General features: G+C 41.8%; 2 protein-coding genes and 1 long non-coding RNA gene across 3 annotated transcripts in view; 2 read left to right on the top strand and 1 right to left on the bottom strand.

Annotated features, from left to right (window-relative positions):
* Positions 1-5,930, top strand: part of KIAA1586 — a 22,107-nt gene extending 16,177 nt beyond the window's left edge. The window contains exon 3 of the mRNA XM_083747752.1: positions 4,748-5,930. The gene's annotated coding sequence lies outside the window, so the exon portion shown is untranslated. The remainder of the gene's footprint in view (positions 1-4,747) is intronic.
* LOC310848762 lies at positions 3,563-15,471 on the bottom strand. Its single transcript, XR_014566595.1, has 3 exons — positions 15,199-15,471; positions 14,681-14,849; positions 3,563-3,837 (listed from the first exon to the last, which is right to left on the bottom strand). It is a non-coding gene; the product is annotated as an uncharacterized lncRNA (long non-coding RNA).
* On the top strand, positions 4,765-5,930 carry PEX2 (peroxisomal biogenesis factor 2; the record flags this gene model as incomplete). The annotated part of the gene is made up of 1 exon (XM_083748028.1): positions 4,765-5,930. The coding sequence occupies one exon, from the start codon at positions 4,765-4,767 to the stop codon at positions 5,680-5,682; it is 918 nt and encodes a 305-aa protein (XP_083604154.1). The 3' UTR covers positions 5,683-5,930.
* Positions 15,472-27,862: the final 12,391 nt, after the last annotated feature.

Here is a 27,862-nt window from a genome sequence, read left to right on the forward strand (position 1 = left end):
TAAAATTCTTCAGGTTGACCAACTGATTTTAAGCGAAATTTGTCTATCATGACTGATCTTGTCTGGGAGGATGTCTGGAACATAGACAACCCCCTTTCTAGAAGCATTTTGAACAGAATTCAGTACGGTAGGCCTGCAACATAGGTGAGGGTTATATTCTAGGGATCGCACCTAAAGCCAACATTGTGTATACAGTGGAACCTCTACCCACAACCACAATCCGTTCCAGAGGACCATTCTTATGGTGAAACGGGTCACTGGGAGAGGCGCTGTTGTGCGCAGGCGCGGGCGGCGATTGCCTGCTTCTGCACAGGCACAAACAGCGCAAACCCGCCTGTTACTTCTGGGTTCGCCGTGGTCGCAACTTGGAACGTCTGCGAGTGGAGGCGGTTGTAAGTAGAGGTTCTACTGTAGTCACAATCCATTGGGTTCAAAGGCAGGTGGGATTGCCACAATTGTTTTTCCCGGAACTCCACCCCTTTTCTGCACCCTTCTTTTAAGAAAATTGTCATGCGTGTAAAGACGAATGCACACAAGTTGTGGGCTTATTGTATATAGTCTCTGTATACTTCACAGTAGCAACTCACTTAAAGATTACATAAATAATTTTGATAAACAGAACCAGGGAGGGATGTCTGCATAGACAAAATGTTTCCGTCGTGCCTCCTCTAGGAAATCTTAGAGTTGAGTTATGGGTTGCTTTTTTTCCTCTTGTCACATTCCCCTTTTACTATATTTCCACTCCCTCTTTAAAACCTATTTATATTACATAATCTTTACTTTGAGAGGTTGCACAGAATCTCCATTGTATTATAGAAAATTAGCCACACCTAGAGAACTATAGCATATTTATAGCAAAAGCAATTGTATAACCCTAAGGCATGTTAGTGTTAGAAATGATATGCAATGTGTTGTTTGAGTTAGGGATATAGAAACGTTACAACTTTTACATCTGTATACCATTTTTAATAATCTGCAGCCTTGTCACATATATGGGCGGCCATTGTGTCATGGGCGTCCACAGAAATAAACGTGGAGGCGCAAGGTCTATGACTTGTAACTTCAAATTGTTGAATGGAATATTATCAATCTTCATATGACTGAACCCCACACATCATTATATGGTGCTGAAGAGAAGCAACAAGAAACCATGGTGGTGTACTGTATTGTTTGGGATTACACATTTCAAAACTAACTGCTAACAAATTGCTTTATTTGTCCATTTAACAATAACATAGTTAAGGCAAGAGAAAGACACACAGCTTCAAATTTTCCATTGAACAACAATACTGTAGGATTCTAAACCAAATTAAAAACCCCTAAGGCTGAATTTCACACCTTTTACACAGAATCTGCCTTGGCTGTAGTGAACAACAGACATAAGGTCTGAAACTAGTCAGAATTTTTTTGTTGTTGTTAATGCTTGCCTGTCCAAAACATAAAGGAAAATATAATACAAAGTGGATCATCGTTCAAACAAAAACTGGAGCCTCTGAGGGTCTTGGCCAAAACAATCAATCATTTCTTTTATAAATTTCTCCTTGGAATAGGTCTTCAACTTTTCTCCATGGTCACTCTACAAACACAAGCCAGACGATCGATCTTCACTCATTGTCGTACATCGCCATTTCTTCACCCTGCACAGAGTGCTAAAGGATCAGTCATAACTGCATGTAATAACTGGAAGGGAAAGTGCTGTATGGATGGCCATTAAAATAGCAAGGAATAGTTTAGTATTGTTCAGTAGTTTAAAGACTCATGTTGCATATTTCACACAATGATTCATCCCCAACAGTTTCAGTTTGTAAAGATCCTGAAGGAAACTGACATGAGTTCTAAAGCATTTCCCCCCTCCCCAAATTCTGTACACCTGCGATCATAGTCGTTTTAGCAAACTCTAAGCAGGTTAAAACAAAAAAATTCCTTCCAGTAGCACCTTAAAGACCAACTAAGTTAGTTCTTGGTATGAGCTTTCGTGTGCATGCCACTTCTTCAGATACACACAAAAAATATTTTGTTTTGACTATGGCAGACCAACACGGCTACCTATCTGTAACTCTAAGCAGGTTAGTTCATGGTTATTGGTAAAGCTAATCATGATGGGTTATGCAGTGCAACCTAGTGACAGAAAAGTGTCCCAATATCTCAGGTAATAAGTGAATCCAGGTAGGGAATATAGATGGACCAGCGGTAGAACTCTTCTGTGGATTGGTTGGGTTGATTGGCACAGTTTTGCTGTTGTGTTGCTTCTCTAGGTGTTTTAAGTTCTATATAAACTTCATCTGCAAGTTTCTTGCACTTCTCTATTGTTGTGCTAAAGCTTCCTTGTGTTTCCAGCAACGCTTGTATATATGCTTTCATTTCCATTACATCTATCTTTATAGAGCTTGGGGAACTGTCTGTATGAAAGAATAAATGAAAGAATGTTCGTTTATGATCACAAGACTGAAAATAAAAGTCTGTGTTTGTGATCCACACAGCAACTGGAATGGAGTTGTCTTGGTGTTACATGGTGTTGTGAGTTGTGGGACCATACTTGTGTAAGTTTCTGCAGATACACACTTGTATTTTGGAGTCCATCATGCTTCACACAACATTGGTATGTTGTGTATTAGATTTTGTCTTTGGATGCTCTCACAGAAAAAAGGTTGGCTTCAATTGTGCACGCTGTATTACACACATAACACTGTTTAGATTATTTACAGTGAGATGGACTCTATGGGATGTGCAGTGGACAAGGGTTGCCTAAGGATAACTTGCCCTGCTTGAACTCCACCTTCTTTTCCTGCCCTTGTATCCTTCTCCAAGTAATTTATAGCAATCTAGTCCAAAATCAAAATAAGCAGATAAAATTGTGTTGGCTATGCCTGCTGGTCTGAGATTGAAGTGAACCCAGGGAATTCCTCATGAATAGATTCATTGTTTCCCCATTGTTAGATTTTAGACTGTAACCTCCTCAAGGCAGGGACTTCCTCTCTTGTACTCTGTAACATGCTGTGCATAGTGATGGTGCTCTGTGAATAATTGGAGCAGAAAATTTAATCATACCAGTTCAAAAATTTATATAAGTTAAGCACACTGATCTGCCACATGTGGACCTAGCACCGTTTCTGGGAGAAGTCTTGAATCTCTTAGCCATCTTCACATTTCATAAAAGCAATTGACTGGTTTAGTTCCATTTAAGACCACGAGAGAATTAATGAGACTGATTGCCGACTGACAGCAGGAAGTTGTGCTTGTATAGAATGGAAAAATAGGAGGCAACTGCCTAAAATGTACAGCCTCTAGTCCAGGCATCCCCAAACTCAGCCCTCCAGGTGTTTTGGGACTACAACTCCCATCATCCCTAGCTAACAGGACCAGTGGTCAGAGATGATGGGAATTGTAGCCCCAAAACATCTGGAGGGCCGAGTTTGGGGGTGCCTGCTCTAGACAGTGCTGAAAGCCTGAGACCAAGGTACTGCAAGGTCACCAGCTGCCCATTACCAGATGAAAAATAAATATACCACCTCAACTGACACAGGCTTGAACCATCATGAAATCAGTAGAGTGCAGAACACTGTCCAGATTTCAAAGAATCTATTCCAGGGTTTAGCACAATACAGCCTAGCAGTTCTTCTGCTATAGATCCCTTGGTCCTCATTGTATGTTGCAGAAAACCCTGGGATTCCCAACAGCACCAGCAAGCATTCCTTCATCTCACTTGCAAAAGGACATTCCCATCATGACCCCATTGTCCCTTACAGTGCTTAGCTGCAGGGGATCTTGGAGCGTGTACACAGGTCATGCTGGCTGATGGTGGTATCCAGCAGATCTGACCGGTGCTCTGCATGCTCCCTGCAAAAAAACACAAGCAACACCTGATGCTTGCAAGGAAGCAGCTTTCGTCTGAATGTTGGTTTTAGTTTGAGGGAAGCTAAAATTCTCTAAGTACCTAAAGTTTGTCACAGTCTCTGCTACACTGTTATGTATATTAATTTGATATGCTTACCTTCTCTCATGCATGCTTTTCATTCATAGTCTTCCATATCATTTTGTAAGGCAAGTGCTTATGTGGCAACGATTTCTTCATTATTTTACCCATGTGTCTAATTAATATACCCACCTTTCACATTTAAGGCATGTTAACTATTTTAACTCCCCTAAGAACTTCCTCTTAATTTTCATATTTGATAATAACTTCATCCATAGGAAGTGCTGTGATTTTCTTAGGGAACACTTCCATCTATGAAAAAGCCTTTTAAAAAGAGAGAGAGTTTTGTATAATCTTTTGCCTTTTTCCTAAAACCAAATACTTATCTTTCTGGGCAAGAGTGGAGAGTTGAGAGAAAAATATTTAAAAATAAAAAAGCAATTGGTGTTTGTGTGTTCAGCCTATTGCACCATGCTTCGCATTTAATTATAAATTTAATTGTTGATTGCACATTCTAAGCTTCAGTTGAAAGATTAATACCAACCATGTAGGGTGAAAATTATATGAGCATTACTGTCGCTGAGTATGTATATACAGTGTTTGTTCTTGGAGAACTAATAGGAGAGGGTAGCAAACTCAGGTTTCAAACCTCTGCTTGCCATTGAATGACCTTGGGGTAAGTTGCACTTTACCAGCTTTGAATTCTTGGGTGATCTAGCTCACAAAGTTGTTATCAACATGAAATACTTCTTCTAAAGCCTAATAAATTGTAATTTAAATTGATATGATGATGATCATAATAATATATATTTTTGAATCTCTTTTTTATCATAGAAAGCCACGTGTTGACAATGGCATCTGGCGATGACAATGGCAAGAAAGTGATTCCTGTGCTCAGAATAAGTCAGCTTGATGCCCTTGAACTGAACAAAGCATTGGAACAGCTGGTTTGGTCCCAGTTTACTCGCTGTTTTCAGGGATTTAAACCCGGACTGTTGGCTCGCTTTGAACCAGAGCTTAAAGCCTCCTTGTGGCTTTTTTTGTGGAGATTCACTGTCTACTCCAAGAATGCAACCGTGGGGCAAGCTATTCTGAATATTCAGTACAAGAACGACTTATCCCAGATGCAGAAATACCAGGCGTTGAGCAAGCAACAGAAATATTGGTACCTTATTTGCACCGTCGGTGGGAAATGGCTGGAAGAAAGGTGTTATGGTTTATTTAGCAATCTTCCATTGGAGTCATTCCGGAAAACAAAGTACTTTATTAACATAGTGGTTGGGCTCATCAGGTTTTGTGAATTGCTGAACTTCCTCGCTTTTCTTCAGAAGGGAAAGTTTGCTACACTCACTGAACGTATTTTACGAATCAGGTCAGTGTTCTGCCAGCCACAGAGTGTCCGTCAGATTGGATTTGAATACACAAACAGGGAACTCCTGTGGCATGGGTTTGCTGAATTTCTTATTTTTCTTTTACCACTTATTAACATGCAAAAGCTCAAACTCAAAGTCTCTTCTTGGTCACTACCTATTTCAGGGGGTACCAGAAATGAAAATAATTCAGCAACATGTTGCAAGGAATGTTCTCTGTGTGGAGAGTGGCCCACTCTGCCTCACACCATTGGCTGTTCACATGTTTTTTGTTACTATTGTATTAAAAGCAACTACTTATTTGATTTGTATTTTACTTGTCCTAAATGTGGGACAGAGGTGCAAGATCTGCAGCCATTAAAGTATAAGTTAGAAATGAAAGAGGTAGATACACGTTAAGCTTGTTTAGGCTTTCCTCAAATCCATAATTGTGTATAACTTGTGCATTATATGGGACTATTCTATCCTGATAGTTAAATTTAGCCTACAGTAATTTTAACCTTTCTGTAATACTGGAATTCTCTTATTCTGTGCTACTTTGTAGGTTTTGTTACTTAATTGTAAAACAACAGCTATAAAAAGATTGTGGTTTTCAAAGAATTGCAATCTCAGTAGAACTGTAAATAAAGAACAAAATAGTGATTAAACTCTGTCCATTTTATTTATATCATAAGTCAGTGTATTCAAAGAAAACCTTTTTTTAAGGTAACTGAATCAGTCAGTAGAGCATCAGCCTCTTAATCTCAGGGTCGTTGGTTGAAGCTCCACATTGGGCAAAAGATTCCTGCACTGCAGGGGGTTGGACTAGATGACCCTCGTGGTCCCTCCAGCTCTGCAATTCTATGATACATAAATGAAGATTACCAGACGTCCTCGTTTCCCGGGGACAGTCCCTGGATTTACAAATCAGTTCCCACACAAAATCCATTGAAGTTGAAAAGTGTCCCCGGATTCATTGGAAAAAACCTGGTAACCTTAACATAAGTGCAGCCACTTGTAATAGGTTCCATGTATTATAACCACATGGGTGCCAAGAAAAGGAGAGAAGAGATGGCATCATTAAAAGCTGCCACAAACTGTGTGGGAAGCTATTTCACACTTGTTTCTCAAGTAGCGCTGGACCCATTCAGTTTTATATACAGTTCAACCACACTGGGTTGTATTCTGTGGATGGTATGGGAGTAGACTAATAAAAGTAATAATAATAAAAAGACGTAACAGTTTTATTAATTTCAGTGAGTCTACTCTGAGTATGATTTAGTTGCATAGAGACAACTACACCTGCCAATTATTATAATTTTATTTATATACCACCCTATGCCTGGGGATCTCAGGTCGGTTCACAGAATAAAATCATGCCTGCAAGCACTCCAATTGTAGAACAGCCTTTACCAAAGGTGTTATGGGCTTTGAAGACACTCGAACTCAGGATGCAAGGGAGAAACATGCTGAGAGGAAGGCATGCTTGGCAAATCCACACCATGACCAACTCCCACCCAGAAACCAATGTCCCCACTGTGGAAGGACGTGTGGATCCAGAATTGGCCTCCACAGTCACTTACGGACTCATTGTTAAAACAGTGTTTATGGAAGACAATCTTACTCAGCTACGAGTGATAGCAGAAGAAGAAGAAGAGACCACAAAATACGTAATAAATAAAAAAAAAACCAATAGCCCCCCCCCAAAAAAAACATTTTTAAAGGGCATAAGATGTAAATCGAATCAACCAAATTAGGCTTGACTTGCAAATACTTGAGGGCCAATCCACAAACCTTATTGTGGTTGCATCCCCCAGTGCTGTTATGCCTCCAATAGGTTCAGAGGCTTTACTGAACTTTCCGAGAGCTCCTTGGAACATCCAAACTGTGGTTTGCCTTCCAATTGTCACATCTGGGCTTGATGAGGCAGGTGACCCTCACCTGTTCCCAGCCTCCTCCAGCTGAGGAATCACTCAGCTCCTCCAGCTAACAAGCAGCACCTGGCCAGCTAGTGAGATGGGCTGTGGGCCCTCACCTGCCTCAGCCTCCTAGAACATTCCTCCCACTGCTCCTTAGGCCTCAGCCTGCTGTATTTGGAGAGACAGAGCTCCCTCTGACTCTGGTCGTGGGCCCTGCTGCTCTGGTTCCTGCACGCTGACCAGGCCATTCTTCATCACCCAGTGAGTATATTCTATGCCAACCTCTCCTCCATCCCCAGCTTGCTGTGTCCCAGTAACAGCAACACCCCACACTGGATTCCTCTTCCTTCCTGTTCATGACATGGGCCGTAGCTCAGTGGTGGAGCATCTGGTATTGTCCCATCTCCAAAAAGGGCTGGGAGTGTCAGAGCTGATGCCAGTCAGTGATGCTAGATATGCCCTGAGCTAGATGCGCCAATGGCTTGGCTCCGTAGAAGGCAGCTCCCTCCGTTCCTTTGTACCAGGCCAATCCCGCAAAGTGACACTTGTCATATTTCTGAAGAGAGTGGCTAACTGCTGGCCACTCGGTTGATACTTGTGCACTGGAGCAGAAAGGCTAGGAAGTGGATATATTGCTCCTGGCTCTTTTCCCTCGCTGTTATCGCCGATGTGGTTTTCTGTGTGGGGGTGGGGGAACCATGTAAAAGCATAATTCCAAAGTGCAAGAAGAAAAAGGATTATTAGAAAGATAACTATCGCCTCAGAACTCTGAACTTGTACACACGCCTCGCAACTGAAGCCAAGCTAATTTCCCCCAAAGCAATTGCCAAATGAGGGCTAGAGTTACAGTTTGCATGCTGACAGGAATCCATGGGGGGTTGATATTAAGCACACCGAGGGTAATTAAGTTGTTGTAATCATTAGTTTAGCAGTCAGTTTGGCACAGGGCTACGGTCTCCCCACCTTAGCCACAAGCAAGAACATCAGCTAATTTCCGCTCCTATTTAAAAGTTGTTCCGTTGTCTTCAGAGGGAATGCAGTTGTTTTAACTCTTAAAAGAGTTTTGATACTGTGAGGCAATTTCTTAGCTATGAGGAGGAAATATTTGTAGATTTCAGCTAACACGGCCAGCCTGTAGCCATGCCTATTCTACAGCCAAGCCCCATTGACTTCAGTGGAGGTTTTGGGTAAGAGCGTCTCCTATGCGCCAATGTATGCGGTTCCGGACTTTGAAGAAGTCCGTGTGAACTTTGGGAAATAGGATGGGGGAGGAGTCTGTCTCCAATCTGTATTCCTGGGACTGCAGGAAGCTTTTGGACCTTTGATTTGTTTCTTTGAAGACTCGCTGAGAAATGTAATTTTATCCTTGAGAAATGCTTTCGCTTCCCCCTCCCCCCATCTCCTTTTCCAGGAGGAGAAAAAAGAAAACATTCTGGAACTCAAAATAGGAATGCAGATGTGTTTTCTGCTTTGAACTGGAACTGCTACGCCTGCCCCCTTTCATGCCATCCCCCCCCCCTTCCGCCCCACTTAACTGGATGGATGAAAAATTTTAATGTCATTATAAGAGTAATGGGTCTGTTTGGGTGTTTGGTAGCAGATAGTATTCTACTTGTGATTGTCTTTGCAGTAATTCATTGCTTTGAATTTGGAATTCTATTATTTTACATCTCTGGCGGTTTAAAGTGGTTTTTTTTCTTTTTTCTTTTTTTTTAATAAACACCAAACTTCACCTCATAAAAATTCATTACATAAGGGCATAAACAAGTATTTTTCCTTCCAGTCATTGGCAGTAAGTGATTCATCAGTTTTCCACAGAAAACCAATTTCATTGCAGATGTTCTGTAATTTCCACTCTTCTTGAGTTGTAGAATCATATCAACCAATCCCAATGTAGGCTATATAGAGTGTTTGAAGGAGTGTGTGTGTGTGTGTGTGTGTGTGTGTGTGTGTGTACGTGTACGCTTAATCTTTTTAATAGGATTGACTATCATTTGCTGTCTCATCAGTTTTTCAAAATAACCATAAAGTAATCAGTCTGCCATTCTTTCCTTTGGGATACAGGCTATCATTTTCCTCTGTGCTCTGCCCTGTTGAAAGAGTGCAGTTAATAACTAGCAGAAAAGCAAAGGAATTGGGGTCCACACACTGTGCTTAAAACACCCTTCTGAATGATTCTCTCCTCCACCTTTTTTCCTCGACAGAAGGGGCAGGGGGCAACGTTCTCGGCACCCTTCCCTGCCCCCTGCACTGGGCATGGGCTTCCTCAGCAGTCTTGCTACTGCCACGGGGTGGGCAGGAGGGAGAAAGGCGCCGCGTAGCTTTGTGCGCCACCGCCGCTGCCTCCTCTCCCAGGCAGGAAGTGAGAGAGTGCGGCTGGCCATAGGAAGTGCCACCGCCACCACCCAGCATGCCCTCGCAGCTGTTCCCGGTTGGTCCCGGACTCCCGCTGCTGGGCCCCCCTGTTGGGCAGGCGCCGTGGCGCAGGACGCCACTAACCCTAATGGGTAAGATGGCCCTGTCTCCACATGATTTGGACAACAGCTTTTGACAGCCCAAGCCAGCCTGGTGACAAAGGTTCTGTGTCCACATCTGACTCCCGCCCCAGAAAGTGACTTAATTGTGCAGTAGGCAAAACACAACCAGTTGATATTAATCTGGATGCTTTTATACCACAGCCTAAAGGACTTGTGCCAAGATTTGCACATGCAACCCTTTTTCTAGAGAGTGAAACTGTACAGGGATAGTGTCGTGAGTGTCTTGGGCAGTAGGCAGCAAAGTCATCCCATTAGTGGAAGGACCTTCACCTACGCAACAGAACTTCCTCTCTTACACCCAGGGACCTGCCCCCATGCCCTCCACAAGTCTGCTCCAGAGGATTGGGGGAAATCCCAGAACAGGTTTTGAGGGGTGCAGGAAGAGGCATGCAGGGAGAGGAGAGGGAGTTGAAGTTTCATTGTGTGGGTGGAAGTCCTTATGCTCAGTCAGTAAAGCATGAGACTCTTAAATTCAAGCCCCACGTTGGGCAAAAGATTCTGCATTGCAGGAGGTTGGACTAGATGACTCTTGTGGTCCTTTCCAATTAAAATTCTATGATTCTATGACTTAGTTGGATACAACCCATTGATTTTTGTGTATACCAGTTCTTACAGCCATTCCCAATTGTTGCCAAACTAGGAATCTTCTATGTATGATGAAGGGCTGGACCAAATACATACTTCCCTGCATGAGATAGATACAGTCGTACCTTGGAAGTCAAACGGAATTCATTCTAGAAGTCCGTTTGACTTCCAAAACGTTCGGAAACCAAAGTGTGGATTCTGATTGGTTGCGGGAAGCTCCTGCAGCCAATTGGAAGCCCTGTCAGGAGTTCGGCTTCCAAAAATAGTTCACAAACCGGTACAGTTGCTTCCAGGTTTTCGGCGTTTGGGAGCCAAAACGTTCAGGAACTAAGCTGTTTGAAAACCAAGGTGCAACTGTACTGCATTGATCCCTGTCCCACCACAGAGAAGATTCCTTGTTGACCTTCTCTTGACAGGTTTGACATACTGGTGCAAGGTGCAGGTGATATTCAGGGAAATGAAACTGAAAGATAGGTTGAGATGGTGGTGTTCTTATCCCTAGAAAATTAGCGACAGTGTGTGCAAGGAGGTGAGTGAGGGCTTGGTCCTTGAAGGCTCAGTTCTTAGTATCCATTGCACTTCCTTTGTGTGTTGAGAGTAAATTTATTCTTCCACAGTCCGCACAGCTGGATCACAGCCATTTCTGCTGAACATACCCTTATGAGAAGAGCCTGGATTTAATTTGCACTTTAAAACATTAATTTTTACTTGCAGATGTTAATGGAAATTCATTAGCCTAAATGTGACTTTATTGAATGCCTTGAGGACTAGACCAACTGAGATTGAATGTGCAAATTTGGTGCAGGACAATTAGGATTCAAAACAGCAGCCAGTCAAGAAGGGATTAAGGAAGATGGGGTGCGAGGCAGCAGATATGGTGTCGAATGACATATCATATAAAGTACTTTCTTTATTTATTTGCTTGCTTGCTTACACCATACTCCTCATCCAGGAAATTTCAAAAATCAATTTTTATAAAACACACACCACACACAGAGATCAAGAAAAAAAAAAGAACACACTGAAAGCTGACACATTTTTACCAGTGTGAACATTTGGCAAAATGCTAAAATAAAAATTGCACGCAGCTTTATTCCAGACAAAGAGCATGGAACCCAATAACCCAGATGTCACAGGGACTACACCTACAAAGGAACTCTCTGTACATCCACATAACAGGAGTTAACACCCCAAACATTTAGGTCAGGGGGACTAGAAAACTGCTCCGTCAGATTGCCAGCAATGAGATGATATCATGTACATAGGTCACATACAACCCTAAAACAACCCCCCCCCCAAAAAAAAATCATATTAATTTTACATCAAGTGATACAAAGTTCATATTAAAAGTCAAGACATCTGGGGAAAGGGGCAGAACTTCTGGTGAAAAGGAGGCAGGGCACCTGTCACTTTTTATGACATAGAGGTAGTATAATATTCTTCTAATTAATCAGATTAATACTACTAATAATACAGAGCAGCGTATTCCCTCCCCTAAAAAAAATCTAGTGGTTGTGTGTGTTTCCATTTTAGCTGGAAATAAGTTCTCTTTTCCTCGCCCATAATACTTCTCCATATCTATTACTGTGGTTGTCGTCCAAGACCCTCCCTCCCCTATGTTTTGATTTTTATTACTCCCTTTCAGTCTTTTCTGTTGGCTTCGTGCATTTTGCATCATGGAAAAAGGATAAATAAGGAGGGACACAACAGAGACTGATAAAATTATGAATCTGAAACAGAGAGATCTCATATAATGCTAGAAGTCTGGCTGACCCATTGAAATGTATTGGTGGTAGGTTCAGAACTGACAAAAGGGAGGTACATGGCGTGTCAGTATTTCAATAAATCTATAAGTAACATCTTTATGTAACTCCATGCCACAAGGTTTAAAGATGGCAATGAGCTGTAAAAAAGGATTAGACAAATTTATGGAAGATTATAAAGCTATCACTAGCCGTTGCCATCATGCTTTGCTTCTGGACTTTTCACTTATTTTAAGGATGGATTTTTAGTTTTACCTTTATTAACAGGCATTTCATGTGATCTCATCCAGAATTAAAACGGGCTGTTATGTTCCGATTGTTATTCGTTATTACTGTTGTTCATTCTGACAGTTTTCACTGTCAACTCTGTTTCATATTATTCTCGTTGTTCGATGACAATTGCATAAACTTTTTTTTAAAAAAATGACTGCTACTGCATAAGAGGAAACGAGGCTTAAACGTTGGCAAGATGACCCCCCTTATCCAGCCTGGTTGAGATTGGTGGGAGTGGATTGTCCTTCAACATACCATTGCTCACATTTTACAGCAAGGAACTGCCTGTTGAAGTTTTTGCAATGTGCTTTGGTTGTATGCAAATGTCTGCAAACATGTGGAATGGAAGCTATTCTGATGGTAGAGTAACAGCTGGCACTTTTCCATTCCTGTCCCGTCCCGTCCCCCGCCCCATATACACTTGAACTGGTGACCTAGAAGTGCAAGGATAACCCCTAAGTAATTTTAAGGCTTGCTTTGAATCAGAGTTTGGAACATCTTACTAATTACCCTTATCTAAATGCATTTATCTACTTTCCCTAACATCTCTTCAGATTCATTGCAGTGCTGAATAATTACCTGATGGCCTTGCTCTGCCATTTTTTATGTCAGGCAAAAACTCTGCCTTTAGTCTCTGCAGGCGTACAAGTTGCAATTGAGCTCTATTTGTTCAGGCCAGCAGTTGAGTGAACTACTGGAGGCACAAGAAAGCTTTAGCTTGACATCCCTCAGATTCCTACCTGAGGGGAGAGGGAACTTTAGAAGAATCACCAGACATTTCACATGATCTCACTCTGCCCATCTTTTTCTAGTTATGTTGCACTTGCACACTTTCAAATATCCCACAAAGCCTCCTACCCACATGGGAATCCAGCCTAGCCATCTTTCTGAAGCTCCCCTCTCTTTCTCTTCCTCTACTCCCGTTCCAGCTTTGACCTGAATGTGACCCGAGCATCCTTAGCACAACTTACCGTAAGCTGTGTACAGGCAACAGCTTTGCAGATGTTTGAAGGAGGCTGCAATTGCCCACAGACAAGGCTGCCAACCCAATCCTTATAAAGCAATATTCTGTGCACATTCAGGCTCACCTCTGTGGTGCACAACTTCTGGCCACATCATAGCCTGCTCTGACTCCCTTCGCACAACAGATCCACATGCACCTTCTGTCTGCAGCCTCCCCTAAAGTTACACATTCTCCTTTTTGGAAAAATCCCACCAATGTCTTTGATCAAACTGACTTCATTTATTTTGAAGACTTGCAGAAGGTTGAAACCCATCTGTAGAATTTAAGGGGCTCTCCCAGAGTTGTTTTTCTACACACACATACAAATCCACCCACCCCTCCCATCTACATTAATAAATAGAGATTTCTGGGGCATTTCACACTGAGACACTCTCTCACTCTCTCTCTCTCTCTCTCTCTCTCTCTCTCTCTCTCTCTTTCTCTTTCTCTCTTTCTCTCTTTCTCTCTTTCTCTCCTTTTCTCACCAGTGACTCTTTCCCTGTGTATTTTGCCCTTCCAAGATAGCAACTCAAGTATTGCTTATGTGATCACTTGTACTTGGATTGGTCAGTCAAGAGTCCCTGTTCTATGCTGGAGTCTCTTGTTCTTTCTCAGCTTGCTTCAACCTCTCATCCACCCTTTAAGCACACAAACAAATCAGAAACTGAAACAAGTTCCCAGATCTTTAATCTTGGGTGACTAAACAGCAGAGCATAATTCTGCAGTGTAACCTCTAGTGTAGAAACTGGTATCGGCATCTCGCCCATTCTAGACATGTGGAGGAAACCTGACATTCCTGCCAGCCCCAACTTGTGAGGTATTCAGAAAAGCATTGTGCTTTCTCAAAGCTATTTTTGGAGGAAGGACATAAATCCACAGTCTATAGGAACCTTCATGATCCCGTTGACATTTAGCCTTGAGTTTGTACCTTGGTTTGATAAGCAAATAACATGTCAGCTTTCTGGCTCACTCACCAACCATACTTCCAACAAATATTTGAAATTGCAAAGGTAATGGGACAGAAATAATTAATCATGATATTAATTCAAGGCAAACGCTCCTCAGATGCTGATGCTATATGCAGAGGAATCTCAGGATAGCTTGCCCTTAAGACCAAGGAGAGTTAGAAACATTAGCCACAGCCCAAACGACCACTGCTCAGGGAGCTGTAGTAAACCAGCAAAATCTGGAAGGCCACCAGATCCAGACCCTGCCCTACAGAATGAAGATTTAATATCACCCAAAGAGGAACTGCACCACCAAAAAGGAGGGTGTATATTTGCATAAGTGTGCTCCTTGATATGTATAGATTCACAGTTAGAAATAATGACAACTGACCACAGCAGGGAAGAGACTGTGAGCAGGTTGGTTCAGATGCCTACTCAGTCTGTTGTCCAGGTGCGAACTTTTCCTGTCTTGTGGTTCTTAGCCTTTGAGCTGGGCTTGGACTGGGTAGCACTTCTAATAGATGAGTCCTTCAAGCCCTCTTCATATAGAGGGCTCTCCTCTCTAAAATAGGACACATGGCCACCCAAAGAGCAACACTGACAAAGACCCTAATCTGCAATTTCAGTGACAGAAATATCAGTACTGCTCACTTTGATCTCCAAACTGTTTCCTTCAAGAAAAAATTGAAGCAATTTTAAATAAATAGCTCTCATAGTTCTAAGAAGCCTGTGAAACGTTCCTTTAAAATACTGTCCTCTGTTCTTCACGTTACATATACAAATTACTGCCTGCAACTTTTAGAGGAATGCTGTTTTCATAAACTATTTAAGCTGTCATTTCCCATTAGGAAATTATCGGCCAGCCAGAAGTTCTTGCATACACAGTTAAATACTGTATTCTCTTCTTACCATTTTCTCCAATAGCACCTAGAAATTGTTTATTCTGCAATGCTGAACAGATGTATCAGGAAGGAAACCTTACTGAATTCAAAGAGACATGCACACACACAACTCTAGTTTAATCAAAGTCATTTGACTGGAGTCTCAATACAGGTATGTGATGCTGCCATCACTGAAACCAGAGGAGCTGCACAAATCTTGTTACGGGGGTGGAAATCAGTCTGAATTAGCTCCATGGGTCCCTTCCATGCCTGTGATTCTATGTTGTGAAGTTAGAACCTGCAAGAGGATACCTGGTGAACTGGTCAAATCAGTTCCTTTGTTAAGCTAATGGCATTGGTCACTATCATCAGCATCATAAAGGGTTAGCTAAGAAGAGATATGTTGCCATAGTGACAACACTAAGAAAATGTGTGTTGCCATACTTTTAGGTGGTGGGGTAGGCATTATCTCACCACTTCTCACCTGGCTGGATGCCACATCACCCCAACAAGGAGAATAATAGGCCTGGAAGCTGGAGACACAGAGGCTTGTCTTGCTCTGTGCTGAACCCAGTCAGTGCCGGATTTACGTATAAGCTAAACAAGCTATAGCTTACGGCTCCACTCTCTTGCCGGGCCCCCAAAAAATTTAAAAGAAAAAAAACCTGGATGTACATTTCCAAAATATAAGATAAAAAGCAAATAAAACCTGCCTACAGCAACAGTGCTTTGTGTTGTGTGGGCACCTATGATGTAAGTAATAGGCCCCGCCTGCTAGCCTGCTCCCTAAAATATTACTGGTTTGCTCACTTCTAAAGGAACTTTTGTTATTGCCAAATGCCAATGTGTTTGCATTATTAAGTTTGTTATGAATAAAAACTCATTTTAAGTTAGAGCTTAATAATTATTTCACTATTAATATACTTCTTAATTGTGTTTCAGTTCAACAATTACTTTGATAAAATACTTATTTTTTATGTGCAAATGGCTTTAGATACCTATTAGGTCCATAAATTACCATGTAGCATATATTCAACACTAAAAACAGTGACAATTTGTTGTTGACAAAGGACAGCTGGACATATAAAGGGCCCCATTACCTCCAGTAGCTTACGGCCTCATCAAACCAAAATCCGGCCCTGAACCCAGTGCTATGGCTTGAGGATCTCTCTGGGAACCGAATAGGGAGGCAGGATCTGTGGCATGTTAATGCTGTGAACCCATCCATCAGGTTGTATATATGTGTAAATAAAACCATATATTTTAAAGACACTTCAGTATTCATTGACCTTCACTCCAAGGAAACTAAACTCTGGATAGGAGCAGGCATCTCTGAAATCCCTCCCCTGCTTGGAAGCTGTGGTGGGCACAACATTAAGGAGAGGCTGGTTGATATAAGTGGTGGATTTATGCAAGCCCAGTCCATTTGCAAGACTAGCACACTCCTCTTTACCTGGAAGGAAACCTGGACCTACCACTACACTCTTCCCCGTTTTACAGATTCGTGGTGCTGGGGGAGTGAATATCTTTATTTTAGTATTAGGAAAAGGGAACTTCAGGGCCACTGCAAACTTGAATGTCCCCTGTCCTTGGGTGAGCTTGTCTGAAGCTGCAGCTAGCCACAAGATTTCTGTAATTTATGGTCTTTCACTATGGAAGCTTGTTGCAGCACCCTGAACCGTCTGAGATTCAGGGTCAGTGTACAGACAATGCTCAGCAGAGGAGCCACCTCCTAAGGGCCAAGGTCCCTTCACTTCCCCCAATAAAATATTTGAGGGAGTTGCCCTCCAAGTTGATGGGTATTGCCATTCAAATGGTATGCATGCACCACATCTTGTGATCAATTATGTGGGGTGGGACTTGCTTGGGTCCTTCAATATTTTATTCAAGTTGGCACCCACGATGCCAGTTGGATGACTGTTGCATTTTGTTTTGTTTTGTTTTGTTTTATTCTTAAATGAAAAGCTGCTGTGGTCAAGGCTGAGCCTGGATAGCTCAGTTGGTTAGAGCCTGGTGCTGATAATGCCAAGGTTGCAGGTTTGATCCCCACATGGGGCAGCTGTAGATTCCTGTATCACAGGGGGTTAGAGCAGATGATCTTCAGGGTCCCTTCCAACTCTACAAGTCTAAGGCCGCAGTCTTGAGTGGAGGACATGGGGAGAAGCTACTTAGCCCTTTCCCTCCCACTCTTTGTTTGCGCAAAACTAATTGCGGCCTCCAGTTGCTTTCTGAGGAATGGAAGTAAGGCTGTTGGATCAGTGTAGCTCCCCCCCCCCCCGTGGTAAAACACCTTTGGGGGGGTGATTGTGAGCAGGCAAAAGGCAGGAAGGGAAACTTTTAAGCAGCCTTTTGCCCCTCTTCCCTGTTTCCGCTATAGGGCTGCTTTGCATTTAAAAACAAAACAGCACAAACCACAAAGAGAAAGCACAGCACCACGGATCATCAGGTGTCGTTTCACCCTTAGAATAACTTAAACATGATATTTACTGTTGCAGCTCTGCATTCTTTTAAAAATCCTACCAATCTATATTACCCTGAGCACAGTGTATTAACATGGAGAGGGGCTGCACTGCTCTAATGCATTACTTGAGCTGCTGATAAAGCAAATTGCTATGGAGGCCCAGCTACTAAGACAAGATAGTGCTATGACAGAAATAATATAAGGAATAATAAGGACCCAGGTGTCCATAATTAAAGCTGTATTTCAAGCAAGGGGTTTTTGGTGACATCATTTATCAATGTCATTACAAGCCCTTGACGGAATTACAACTTTATATGCAGAATTCAGAGATACGTGATTTGTTAGAATGCATGAAGAATGTTTCTATTAAAAGCAGGCAGGCAATATGTTAACCTCTAGTGGTAGAAGTGCCAGCAATCTGTGATAGGAAGAAAACACTTTTTTAAAAAAAAATCCTCCCCACCCCCCTTAGATTATCCTTAACAGAGTGATCAAAATTGACGGGGTTCTCTTTGGGGGAGGCAATGGGCACTCCTGAACAAAGTAGGATAGGGCTCTGGAGGGCTGCTGGGAGAGAAGAGAGCTGCCTGAAATCTGGCGGAGTCATTACTCACAGAAAAGGGCTTCATCCGAATTTGGGTAATTTCATCAACCCCTAGCAATAACCCTCTCCGCTCCCCCAGTCCCCATCCCACATTGTTCAGGAATGTTCCTACAGAGAGGCTTTTCAGGGGTGGGGAGGGTCTAAGGGAAGAGGAGCACAGGAAACTTACATTTTAATCAGTTTCCTTCCATGCACAGATCTAAGTATCCAAGCCTGTGCAGCTTGTGCAACATACAGGCAGGTTGCAGAGCACATATTACAGAGCTGCAGACACAGGAACGTACAAAAGCAGGCACTCATGGGTTGTTCTTGCGGTTTTGTTTTATGCACAATGTACTTTAATTGTGATGTTTCTGAAACCCACACCCTGCAGTCATTTGGAGGAGAGGACAGGCTCTTGAGTACTAATAATAAATAAAATAAATAAGCAGTGCTGGTTCTGAAATGCAGCATCAGCAATCCTGGTTTACAAAATCTGCTTCAGTCAGCCACACTAAAATGTTTGATTCTACCCGGGTCTCCTAACCATCAGACAAGCACTCCTGCTTCCAATGTTTTCCTCTATTAGTTCCCAATCCTTTTGTGCTTCCTATAATCGTAGCATCATAGGATTGTAAGAGCTGGAAGGGACCACAAGGGTTATTTAGTCCTAACACCCTGCAATGCAGGAATCACAACTTAAGCATCCATGGCAGATGGCCACACAACATCTGCTTAAAATCCTCCAGTGAAGACGAGTCCACAACCTCCCGAGGGAGTCTGTGCCACTGTCAAATAGCTCTTACTGTCAGAAAGTTCTTCCAGTGTGGTGTAGTGGTTAAGAGCGGTAGACTCATAATCTGGTGAACCGGGTTTGCATCTCCGCTCCTCCACATGCAGCTGCTGGGTGACCTTGGGCTAGTCACACTTCTCTGAAGTCTCTCAGCCCCACTCACCTCACAGAGTGTTTGTTGTGGTGGAGGAAGGGAAAGGAGAATGTTAGCCGCTTTGAGACTCCTTCGGGTAGTGATAAAGTGGGATATCCAATCCAAACTCTTCTTCTGGTGTTTAGTTGGAGTCTCCTTTCTTGTAACTTGAAGTTTTTGGTTTGGCTCCTACCCTCCAGAGCAGGAGAAAACAAGCTTGTTCCATCTTCCATGTGACAACCCTTTAGATATTTAAAGATGGCTATTGAGCCAGTGTGGTGTAGTGGTTAAGGGCGGTGGACTCGTAATCTGGTGAACCGGGTTCGTGTCTCCGCTCCTCCACATGCAACTGCTGGGTGACCTTGGGCCAGTCACACTTCTGTGAAGTCTCTCAGCCCCACTCACCTCACAGAGTGTTTGTTGTGGGGGAGGATGGGAAAGGAGAATGTTAGCCACTTTGAGACTCCTGAAGGGGAGTGAAAGGCGGGATATCAAATCCAAACTCCTCCTATTGCTCAGTCTGTTCTTATTCAGGCTAAACAAACTCAGCTCCCTCAGCCTTGTCTAATAAGGCTTTATTTACAGATACTCAATCATCTTGGTTGCCCTCCTCTGCATATATTCCAGTTCGCCAAAATCCTTTTAAAATTGTGATGCCCATAACTGGACACAGGAATTCAGGTGTGGCCTGACCAAGGCAGAATAGAGTGGCACTATTACTTCCCTTGTTCTGGACACTATGCTTCTGTTGATGCAGCCTAGAATAGCATTAGCTTTTTTTTTGCTGCTGCATCACCCTGCTGACTCATGTTAAGACCCCTAGATCCTTTTCACATGTACTACAGGCAAACCCTGTGTCCCCCATCTTATATTTGTGCAGCACACAAAAGCACAGTACTTTGTTTTCAGCTTTATTAAGAAGGAAAAATGGCAGCTGGAAAACGACACAAGGGATGAGAAAATCAGGGAGAATAAATAAATAAATACCCCTGAAACAATAAACAAAACAAACTTCACTTCAAATACCAATAAAAAAATTCATTAATTCTCTGTTGCAAATTACTTTTGCTTAGAGCAGAAGTACTTGATCTTTCCTCTTAATTATGGCTTCTTCATCAGTTTGCAGCAAAAAGCTTGTGCGTTCAATAGATAAATATTTTATTTTATTTATTTTTTGTAACAACTTAAAACGGCATTTATCAAGAAAGCAATGTAAAAAAGATAAATAGAGCCAAACCATAGTTTGTTTTATTTTAAAACATTTTGCTTTTGGAAATATGTAGATGAAGATAAATAAGGGAAAATGGATTTTAAGCAGTACCCATGGTCCTGTGATGTTGTAGGTGCAGAACTCTGATGTGCATTCAGACTCTTATGCCAGCCTCTCGTTTGCACACACAGATCTGCTACTTCCACTGAAACAAGTGTGACTCTATTACATACATGTAGTCACAAACTGGAATCCTTGGGGTTGGGTGAATCTGTTAATTTTGTTTTTTTCTGAGTTTCTCAGTTTTCTAATCTTAATGTCAATTCTGCACATTTCAGATGATAGATAGATAGATAGATAGATAGATAGATAGATAGATGATAGATAGATAGATAGATAGATAGATAGATGATAGATAGATAGATGATAGATATAGATAGATAGATAGATAGATAGATAGATAGATAGATAGATAGATAGATATAGATGATAGATAGATAGATAGATAGATAGATAGATAGATAGATAGATAGGAATGAGAGAGAAATCCTCTCGGAAATTTATCACAATTTTAGTGCAAATTTCTCCTAATATACATACTTTTGTATGGAATTTTGCCTATCCAGTTTTTGTATGCAGCAATTGCTACTTGCAAATGTTACAAGCAGCATGTTGAAAGGTTTTGCTACAGTTATACAGTGTCTGAATCTATTTGTAGATATCCTCATTCAGTTAATATGTGGAAAGAAGGACACTAGCTAGCTACAGGGTTATCAGTGCTACACTCAGCACCTATTTTGGAAACTTCAGGTCATGTAAAGCCTAGTAAGCGGAATTTTGTGAACTCTGCATTAATCTCATGCATTATATCTACCATTCTCATTAAATTAATGAGAATAGAAATTTCATTCAAAAATGATAAAATTCTGTAAAATTCTCATGGAAGGGGTGCAGTGTGTTTTGTTTTTAAATGCAATCATCTACTTTTGAGGTGGTTGTGGGAAGTTTGTGAGTGTCTCTTCTTTCATTCTACATTTCACCACTTTACCAGAGTTCCCTGTGAAGAGTGGTTGATGGTTAAACCACTCTGGGAATTGTGTCTCTGGGAGAGGACTAGGGATCTCCTAACTCTGAATGAACTACAGCTCCCAGAATTCTTTAGGGGAAACCATGGCTGTTTAAAGCGGCATCACAATGCCTTTAAATGTGTGGTGTGAGCGTGGCCTAAGTCTCGGTAAAACCATTGAGGTAAATGGGCTTAATCATGACCAACCTCATTGTTTTTGATGGGCCTGCTTAGAGGATGCCATCTGACTAAGTCATACTCAGTGCTTACTGCACAAATTGGCCTAATTGTGTGAAGCATCTCCACGCCACTTTCAGGACCAGAAATGTGCACCCCTGTTTGCAGACTTCCCTCTCAAATGGACAACCCACATAGTAATAGTAAGCAGCTATTAAGTTTATAGAACCCAAATGTAATACATTGTTATAGAGAAATATTGTCCAGCAATTAAACTGTTTGAACAGTTACTCAATTATCATATGCTGACCTGCTTGTTTAAAAGTAGGTGCATGTGGATATGCAGAAGGCTTTCCTCCAAACATGCTAAGATTTTCATGGGGCTGCTGCCATTTTAATGTGGACACCTCATGTGAAAACTGAGATGGTACAATCTCCACCTGAAATCTGTATCCACAATTTAATTTAATACAGTTGAATTGGTTCCTATTTCCATATTTTGAGTATATACTTAGTTGCTAATTCTTTTCCAATTACTTTACTTGTTTATTTGTAGACTGTAAGCTATTTTGGGCAGAGGCTGACATTTCCCCCCCCCCCCCATTGTTGTTATTGTAAAGTACCAAGTATACTTCCAGGTGCAGTGTAATGAAAGTAATAAATAAGAAGCAAAAGCTAGCCAACCTTTTCAGAAAGGTTTATTTCATCTTCAGCTTCCACACTTCTCCATGCCCTTAGCAGCTAAGTCACAAATGCATATATATTGAAAGCCTTTCCTAAATGGAACACTGTTCGGTTATTCCCTAATAAGGCCAGGTACCAAGAAGTGAGTGCTCCCAAGGAAGCAGAAAACACACCAGAAACTCAGCTCTCATCACTTCTATTTGCCTCTTCTTAGCAACAGCACACGGCCATTTCTGTGTACTGACAGTTTACTTAACGGTTATGCTGTGTGTGGACATTCTGACATCATGGCAATCAAAGGCTGATTGGAGGCTCCTTGCAATAAATCAAAGCTTTATCATGCCCAGACCTTGGAGATATTGCAGGAGAGCAGCCAATTGCTAAGAAGGAATCTCAAGCCCCTTCCACGTATATCTGCTGCAGATGGCTCCCCCTAACCTAATTCCACACAGCTTGGATAGTTGGGCAACAGTTGGGTGGAAGAGGGCAATATGATTTGCCTTGCTCAGGTGATGGTCCATTCACACATGCTCCTGAGCAGTGTAGAATGGCACAAGCAGAATAATAGAATAATAGAGTTGGATGATACCCCAAGGGTAATCCACTCCACCACTCTGCAATGCTGGAATCTTGCCCACAGTCATCCGTGGGTGGGCTCGAACCACCAACCTTCTGATTACCAGCCAGACACACTGACCCACTGCACCACAGGCTCCCATACTGCCAAGTGTGCTTGTGAACGGCACATCAGACTGTCAGGTAAGATCCTGCGTATTTTTTGACCTTTTTCATGATCCTCAGATTTTAATTGGATGTTTTATTCACGTCTTTACTAAAACCATAGTAAATGCATTGAGTGTATATGAGGCGAAGCAGACTATAGAAAATAATGACAGTGTTTAGATCTGCTGTCTGAAGATGGTGCTAGTGGGAATTCCTAGCAGTGAGCAGGAAAGTACTGAGAGCCTCTTTAGAAAAGCTAACCATAAGCAACTGATAACTTGCACATCACTGCAATGTGATTTGATAATCACCACGTAATTTACATTATCTTGAAGGTGGTTTGGATACCTCATAATCCAGAATGCTGAAGAATGGTTTTCGTCCACTACAAGTATTGCAATAGTTGTATTGGTTATTAGCTGGTTTCTGAGACAAGGTGCTGCAATTAGCCCTTAAAGCCCTACATGTCCTGGGATATCTGATGGATATATACCGCTCCAGGTTTTCATTTTTGTTAGGAGCCACTACCATAGAAGGTGATACTGTATTGGTGGAAGAGCCTTTTTTGTGATGGTTCCTCAACCCACCCTCATGTCAGAAATGCACCAGATTTACTCAACCTTTTCAGGAGGGCCATGAACTTCTTCCCTTTTAAGGAGACATTTGGCCTGTAAGTGATTGTCAGCCTCTCTTCTGATTCTGATCTCCTGTGATCACATTGTTCACATTCTTCAATATTTTAATGTTTAATGTTTAAATTTTATTTATCTGACAAGCAGCTTTGAGGAAATGGCAAGCTACAATGTATAAATAGATTAAAATAAATATTAATATAGTTACATTACTTATCAAGAGCCTTTCCTATTCTGGAAATGCTTTATATCTAGCTGCTATATTCAGTATTCATAATTCTTGACAATTTTGGATGTGTTTCTATTCCCTGAGGAATTTCATCATGGTGGCTATTATGCTAGTTGAAGAAATGTTGGCATGGACATGTTAGTCTTCATGCCCCAACCAGGCATGAATTCTTAAGTCCTTGGATTTTATAAAATCCATTTAAAACTGGTGAACATTCCAAAATAGGCACATCCCAATTTTATTTCAGTTTTGGGAGCATTATGCTTATAGAATGTGCAATGTATATTTTGCTTTGTAATAACCGCAAACAGCTTTTGTTATTAACGTTTTGTCCAAACTTTATTCCTTTTTGATGATCAATCATAGTATGAAAGATTCTGGGTTTGTTCACAAATCATACCTGCTGGCATTACCTTCAGCTTCTCTCTTCTGAAAAATGCTCAGTAATTTGTCTTTGCTGCCCACTTCCCAGATGATATTACACTGGAACCTATGTTCGTTTTCCACATGACTACAGTAAGGAAAAGCTGTGAGAGACCAATGGTTCCATTGGCATTGCCCCCCCCCCCAATGTAATGTACAAATTAACTAACCTGCATTTTAACTTAATTTTGTTTTTGAACGCATAGAGGCAAAACTTTTGCCAAAGAAACAATTGAATGACCCTTGAGTATTCCAGTGACAGCATCCTTGATTGATGTAGACATAAATTTCTGTTTTAGTGCCAGACTATTGGAGGCCGGAAATAAACATTTTTGCCCACATGTGCATTTTGCAGACAACATTCCAGAGTGTATTGAGGAAAGCCTATACATATGAAACAGGCTTTTAACTGTTTTGAAAGTCCGTTCATTCCTTGGATGATCAGACATTGACAGAACAAGAGCTACTTACCCCTGCTGGTTATCAGTGGGCAAATGGATAAATGATAATAAATGCACATACTTAATGGGTTTGATACAAATAAGAGAATGTGTGGCAGAATTATGTGGCAATCATTTTAACAAGGTGATTTGCAATATGTGCCTGGGAGCCTCAGTTCATTCTATAATCAGTGTGAACTCAAGGCCTTGTGCTTCATCTCTCAGGCTGGAAATCATTGTTGGTTTACCTAAAGTGTTAAATCATCTATTTTGGAAAGTGTGTGGTTCTCTAAGATCCCTTTCCCTTGGACCTGAAAGCATGTTGTGAGATTATGGAATTAGGTCTTCTTTCACCCCTGCTCACCATGAAAGCTCCTTTCATGAAATTATTCTGGTGGGCAATCTAGCATGACAACATTATGGTTTGTCTGTTTCACTTGGGAGACTTAAACATTGGTTCAAGCATGTCACTTCAGGTTTCAGGAAGTGCAACATTCATATCAAGGTTCAAGGCTACTACTGGATATATTCAAGATTTAATTGCAAGAACCCCCCCCCAAAAAAAAACCCTGATTCCTGTTTTGTTATTGATGTTGTGTAAGCTGCTCTGGGAAGCTTTCTGGCTGAAGAGCACTGATAAATGCATAAAACAAACCAACAAAATATTTAAGAACATTTGCTGAGGTGCATTTTTATATCTCACTATAACCAGGGATAGGGACGTGGGTGGCGCTGTGGTGTAAACCACCGAGCCTAGTGCTTGCCGATCGGAAGGTCAGTGGTTCGAATCCCTGTGACGGGGTGAGCTCCCATTGCTCGGTCCCAGCTCCTGCCAAACTAGCAGTTCGAAAGCACATCAAAATGCAAGTAAATAGGTACCACTCCGGCGGGAAGGTAAACAGCATTTCCGTGCGCTGCTCTGGTTTTGCCAGAAGCAGCTTAGTCATGCTGGCCACATGACCTGGAAAAACTGCGGACAAATGCTGGCCCCCTCGGCCTGTAAAGCGAGATGAGCGCCGCAACCCCAGAGTCGTTCGCGACTGGACTTAACTGTCAGGGGTCCTTTACCTTTTTATAACCAGGGATATAGGCTGCTCTGAAGAATACATCTATATGCGGTCCAATAGGCAGGAATTGGGGGGGGGGGATTTGGAGAGGAGGCTGTCCCTCTTTGCCTCTCCTAAATAGCCCCGAATTGTCTTGCCTTGGAAAGCCTCACTGAGTATTCTCATCCTGTACTTAAGGGATTGTTGCCAATAACACTTCAGCTATACCAATAGTTACACTGCCAATAGTTAACAGCATCACTTTCCTATTGTGATGATAACATCACACAAGAGTCTTCTTGCTGTGCTCCTGCTCTTTGGAGATGAGGGAAGGGGGGAAAATAATCCCCAGGACTCCCCAGTCAGTTATCTTTTGTCTAGACCCAGTGTTTACCACAGGGCAGCACTGATTTGAGACATCTGTTTTGTCTACATGGAAAAACATCTGGGAACTGGTGCTGGCATATACCTCTGTCCACTGCACCATTTCAAAAGGGGTACATTTCCCCTCATAACACAAATCTATTTGGAAGACAGCTTCTAACTTGAATAAGGTAGTGAACAGCTGAGAGGTTTCTTTCTGTACCTTATCCAGCCTGCAGGCTTTGCTTTCTCCTATCTTTCTGTAAAACTACACATTTTTTTGTGAATGTACTGCATACTACTATATGTACTGTGGAGGAACATAAGAGGGAGGCAGTGTTGGTGGACAGTTTCTGTGTTTTGGGAACTGGGCATTAGGTCTGTTTTAGATGGAGTCATGCCGCTTGTGAATGAAGATGTATATAGTCTGGGGTGCTCCTTGATCCAGCATTGTCGCTTTGTGGCTTTTGTGCCAGGAGGTCCTATTTTCTGCTCCGTTTGATTTGCTAAATATGGTTGTTCCTGGATCCAGTTCTGCATACTCTATAGGAACCTTCTGTTTAGATTACTGCAAGATGGTCTACGTAGGACTGTCATTGAAGAGAGTCTGAACCCTGCAGCTGGTACAAAATGCAGCCTCTAGAATACTGTCTGGAACTTCCGTGCAATCTCATGTAACACCCATTTTTACTGGCTGCCTATGTTACTGGGCCCAATTTAAGGCGTTGGCTGAATGACTTGAAGCTTAGGTATTTGATGGAACACTTCTTCCCATACCATCCTGTCTGGGTGCTGAGGTCGGCAGGGGTGTGTGTGTGTGCTGACTATGGAAGCATAGAAGGCCATGTTGACAGGATTCCATTGCCTTGCTCAGAAACATTTCTTCTCTCAGGCCTTTGTATGATTTGTTTAGGTTGCTCTGGTCTTAGGGCTGTTAGTGCTATATAGCTTTAGTCCAACCCTTTGCAATGCAGGAATCTTTTGCTCAATGTGGGGCTCAAACCCACAACTTTGAGATTAAGAGTCTCGTGCTCTACCAATGGGGTCATCCCCTGTAAGTATTATAATTAAGGACAATATAGGGAATAGAGGTAAATCAACATAGTTTAACTATGCATGTCAGGTAACTATTAATTTACTTTTGACATACTATTATTTTGATTACTTATAGCCACATACATTATGTTTGTATCCATATATAAGTAAACACAGTAAGGATCTGTTGTTGTAAAGGAAATGTGTTATAAGCAATGAAATCAAAAGCTTATAAAAACAGAAAGGGGACATCCTGCAATGAAATAAATGTTACATTCTATCAAATCAGACACATATGATTTGGAAGGGACTGATTAAGGCTACGGGAGTCATCCGTGATGTTTCTGGACAGCCTTCCTTTAATATCAGTTTATATTTTAAATTATATTTAGGCTGCAATCCTATACTTACCAGTGAGTAGTCCCATTAAATTTCTCAGTAGACACGCACAAGATTGTTCTGCTAAGGTCTAAACAAACACAGTAAAAATCTATAGATTTGCTATGTATACCTCTGAGATAAGGACAGTTTAAAATGCTCCTGTTTATTGTACAGCTTGAAAAGTGGACCACCAGTTAAGAGAGCTCAGTGAGCTGAAGGAGCTGACCTTGGCCTCACACTTAAGGCAAAGTCCCCGAAGAACAAGGTTAAGATGTTAAATGTTCTGCCCTTTTGAACAGCTGGAATCAGTGCA

The sequence above is a fragment of the Podarcis gaigeae genome (genome assembly GCF_964106915.1).
Source record: "Podarcis gaigeae genome assembly, chromosome: 7".
In the NCBI taxonomy this organism is placed as follows: domain Eukaryota; kingdom Metazoa; phylum Chordata; class Lepidosauria; order Squamata; family Lacertidae; genus Podarcis; species Podarcis gaigeae.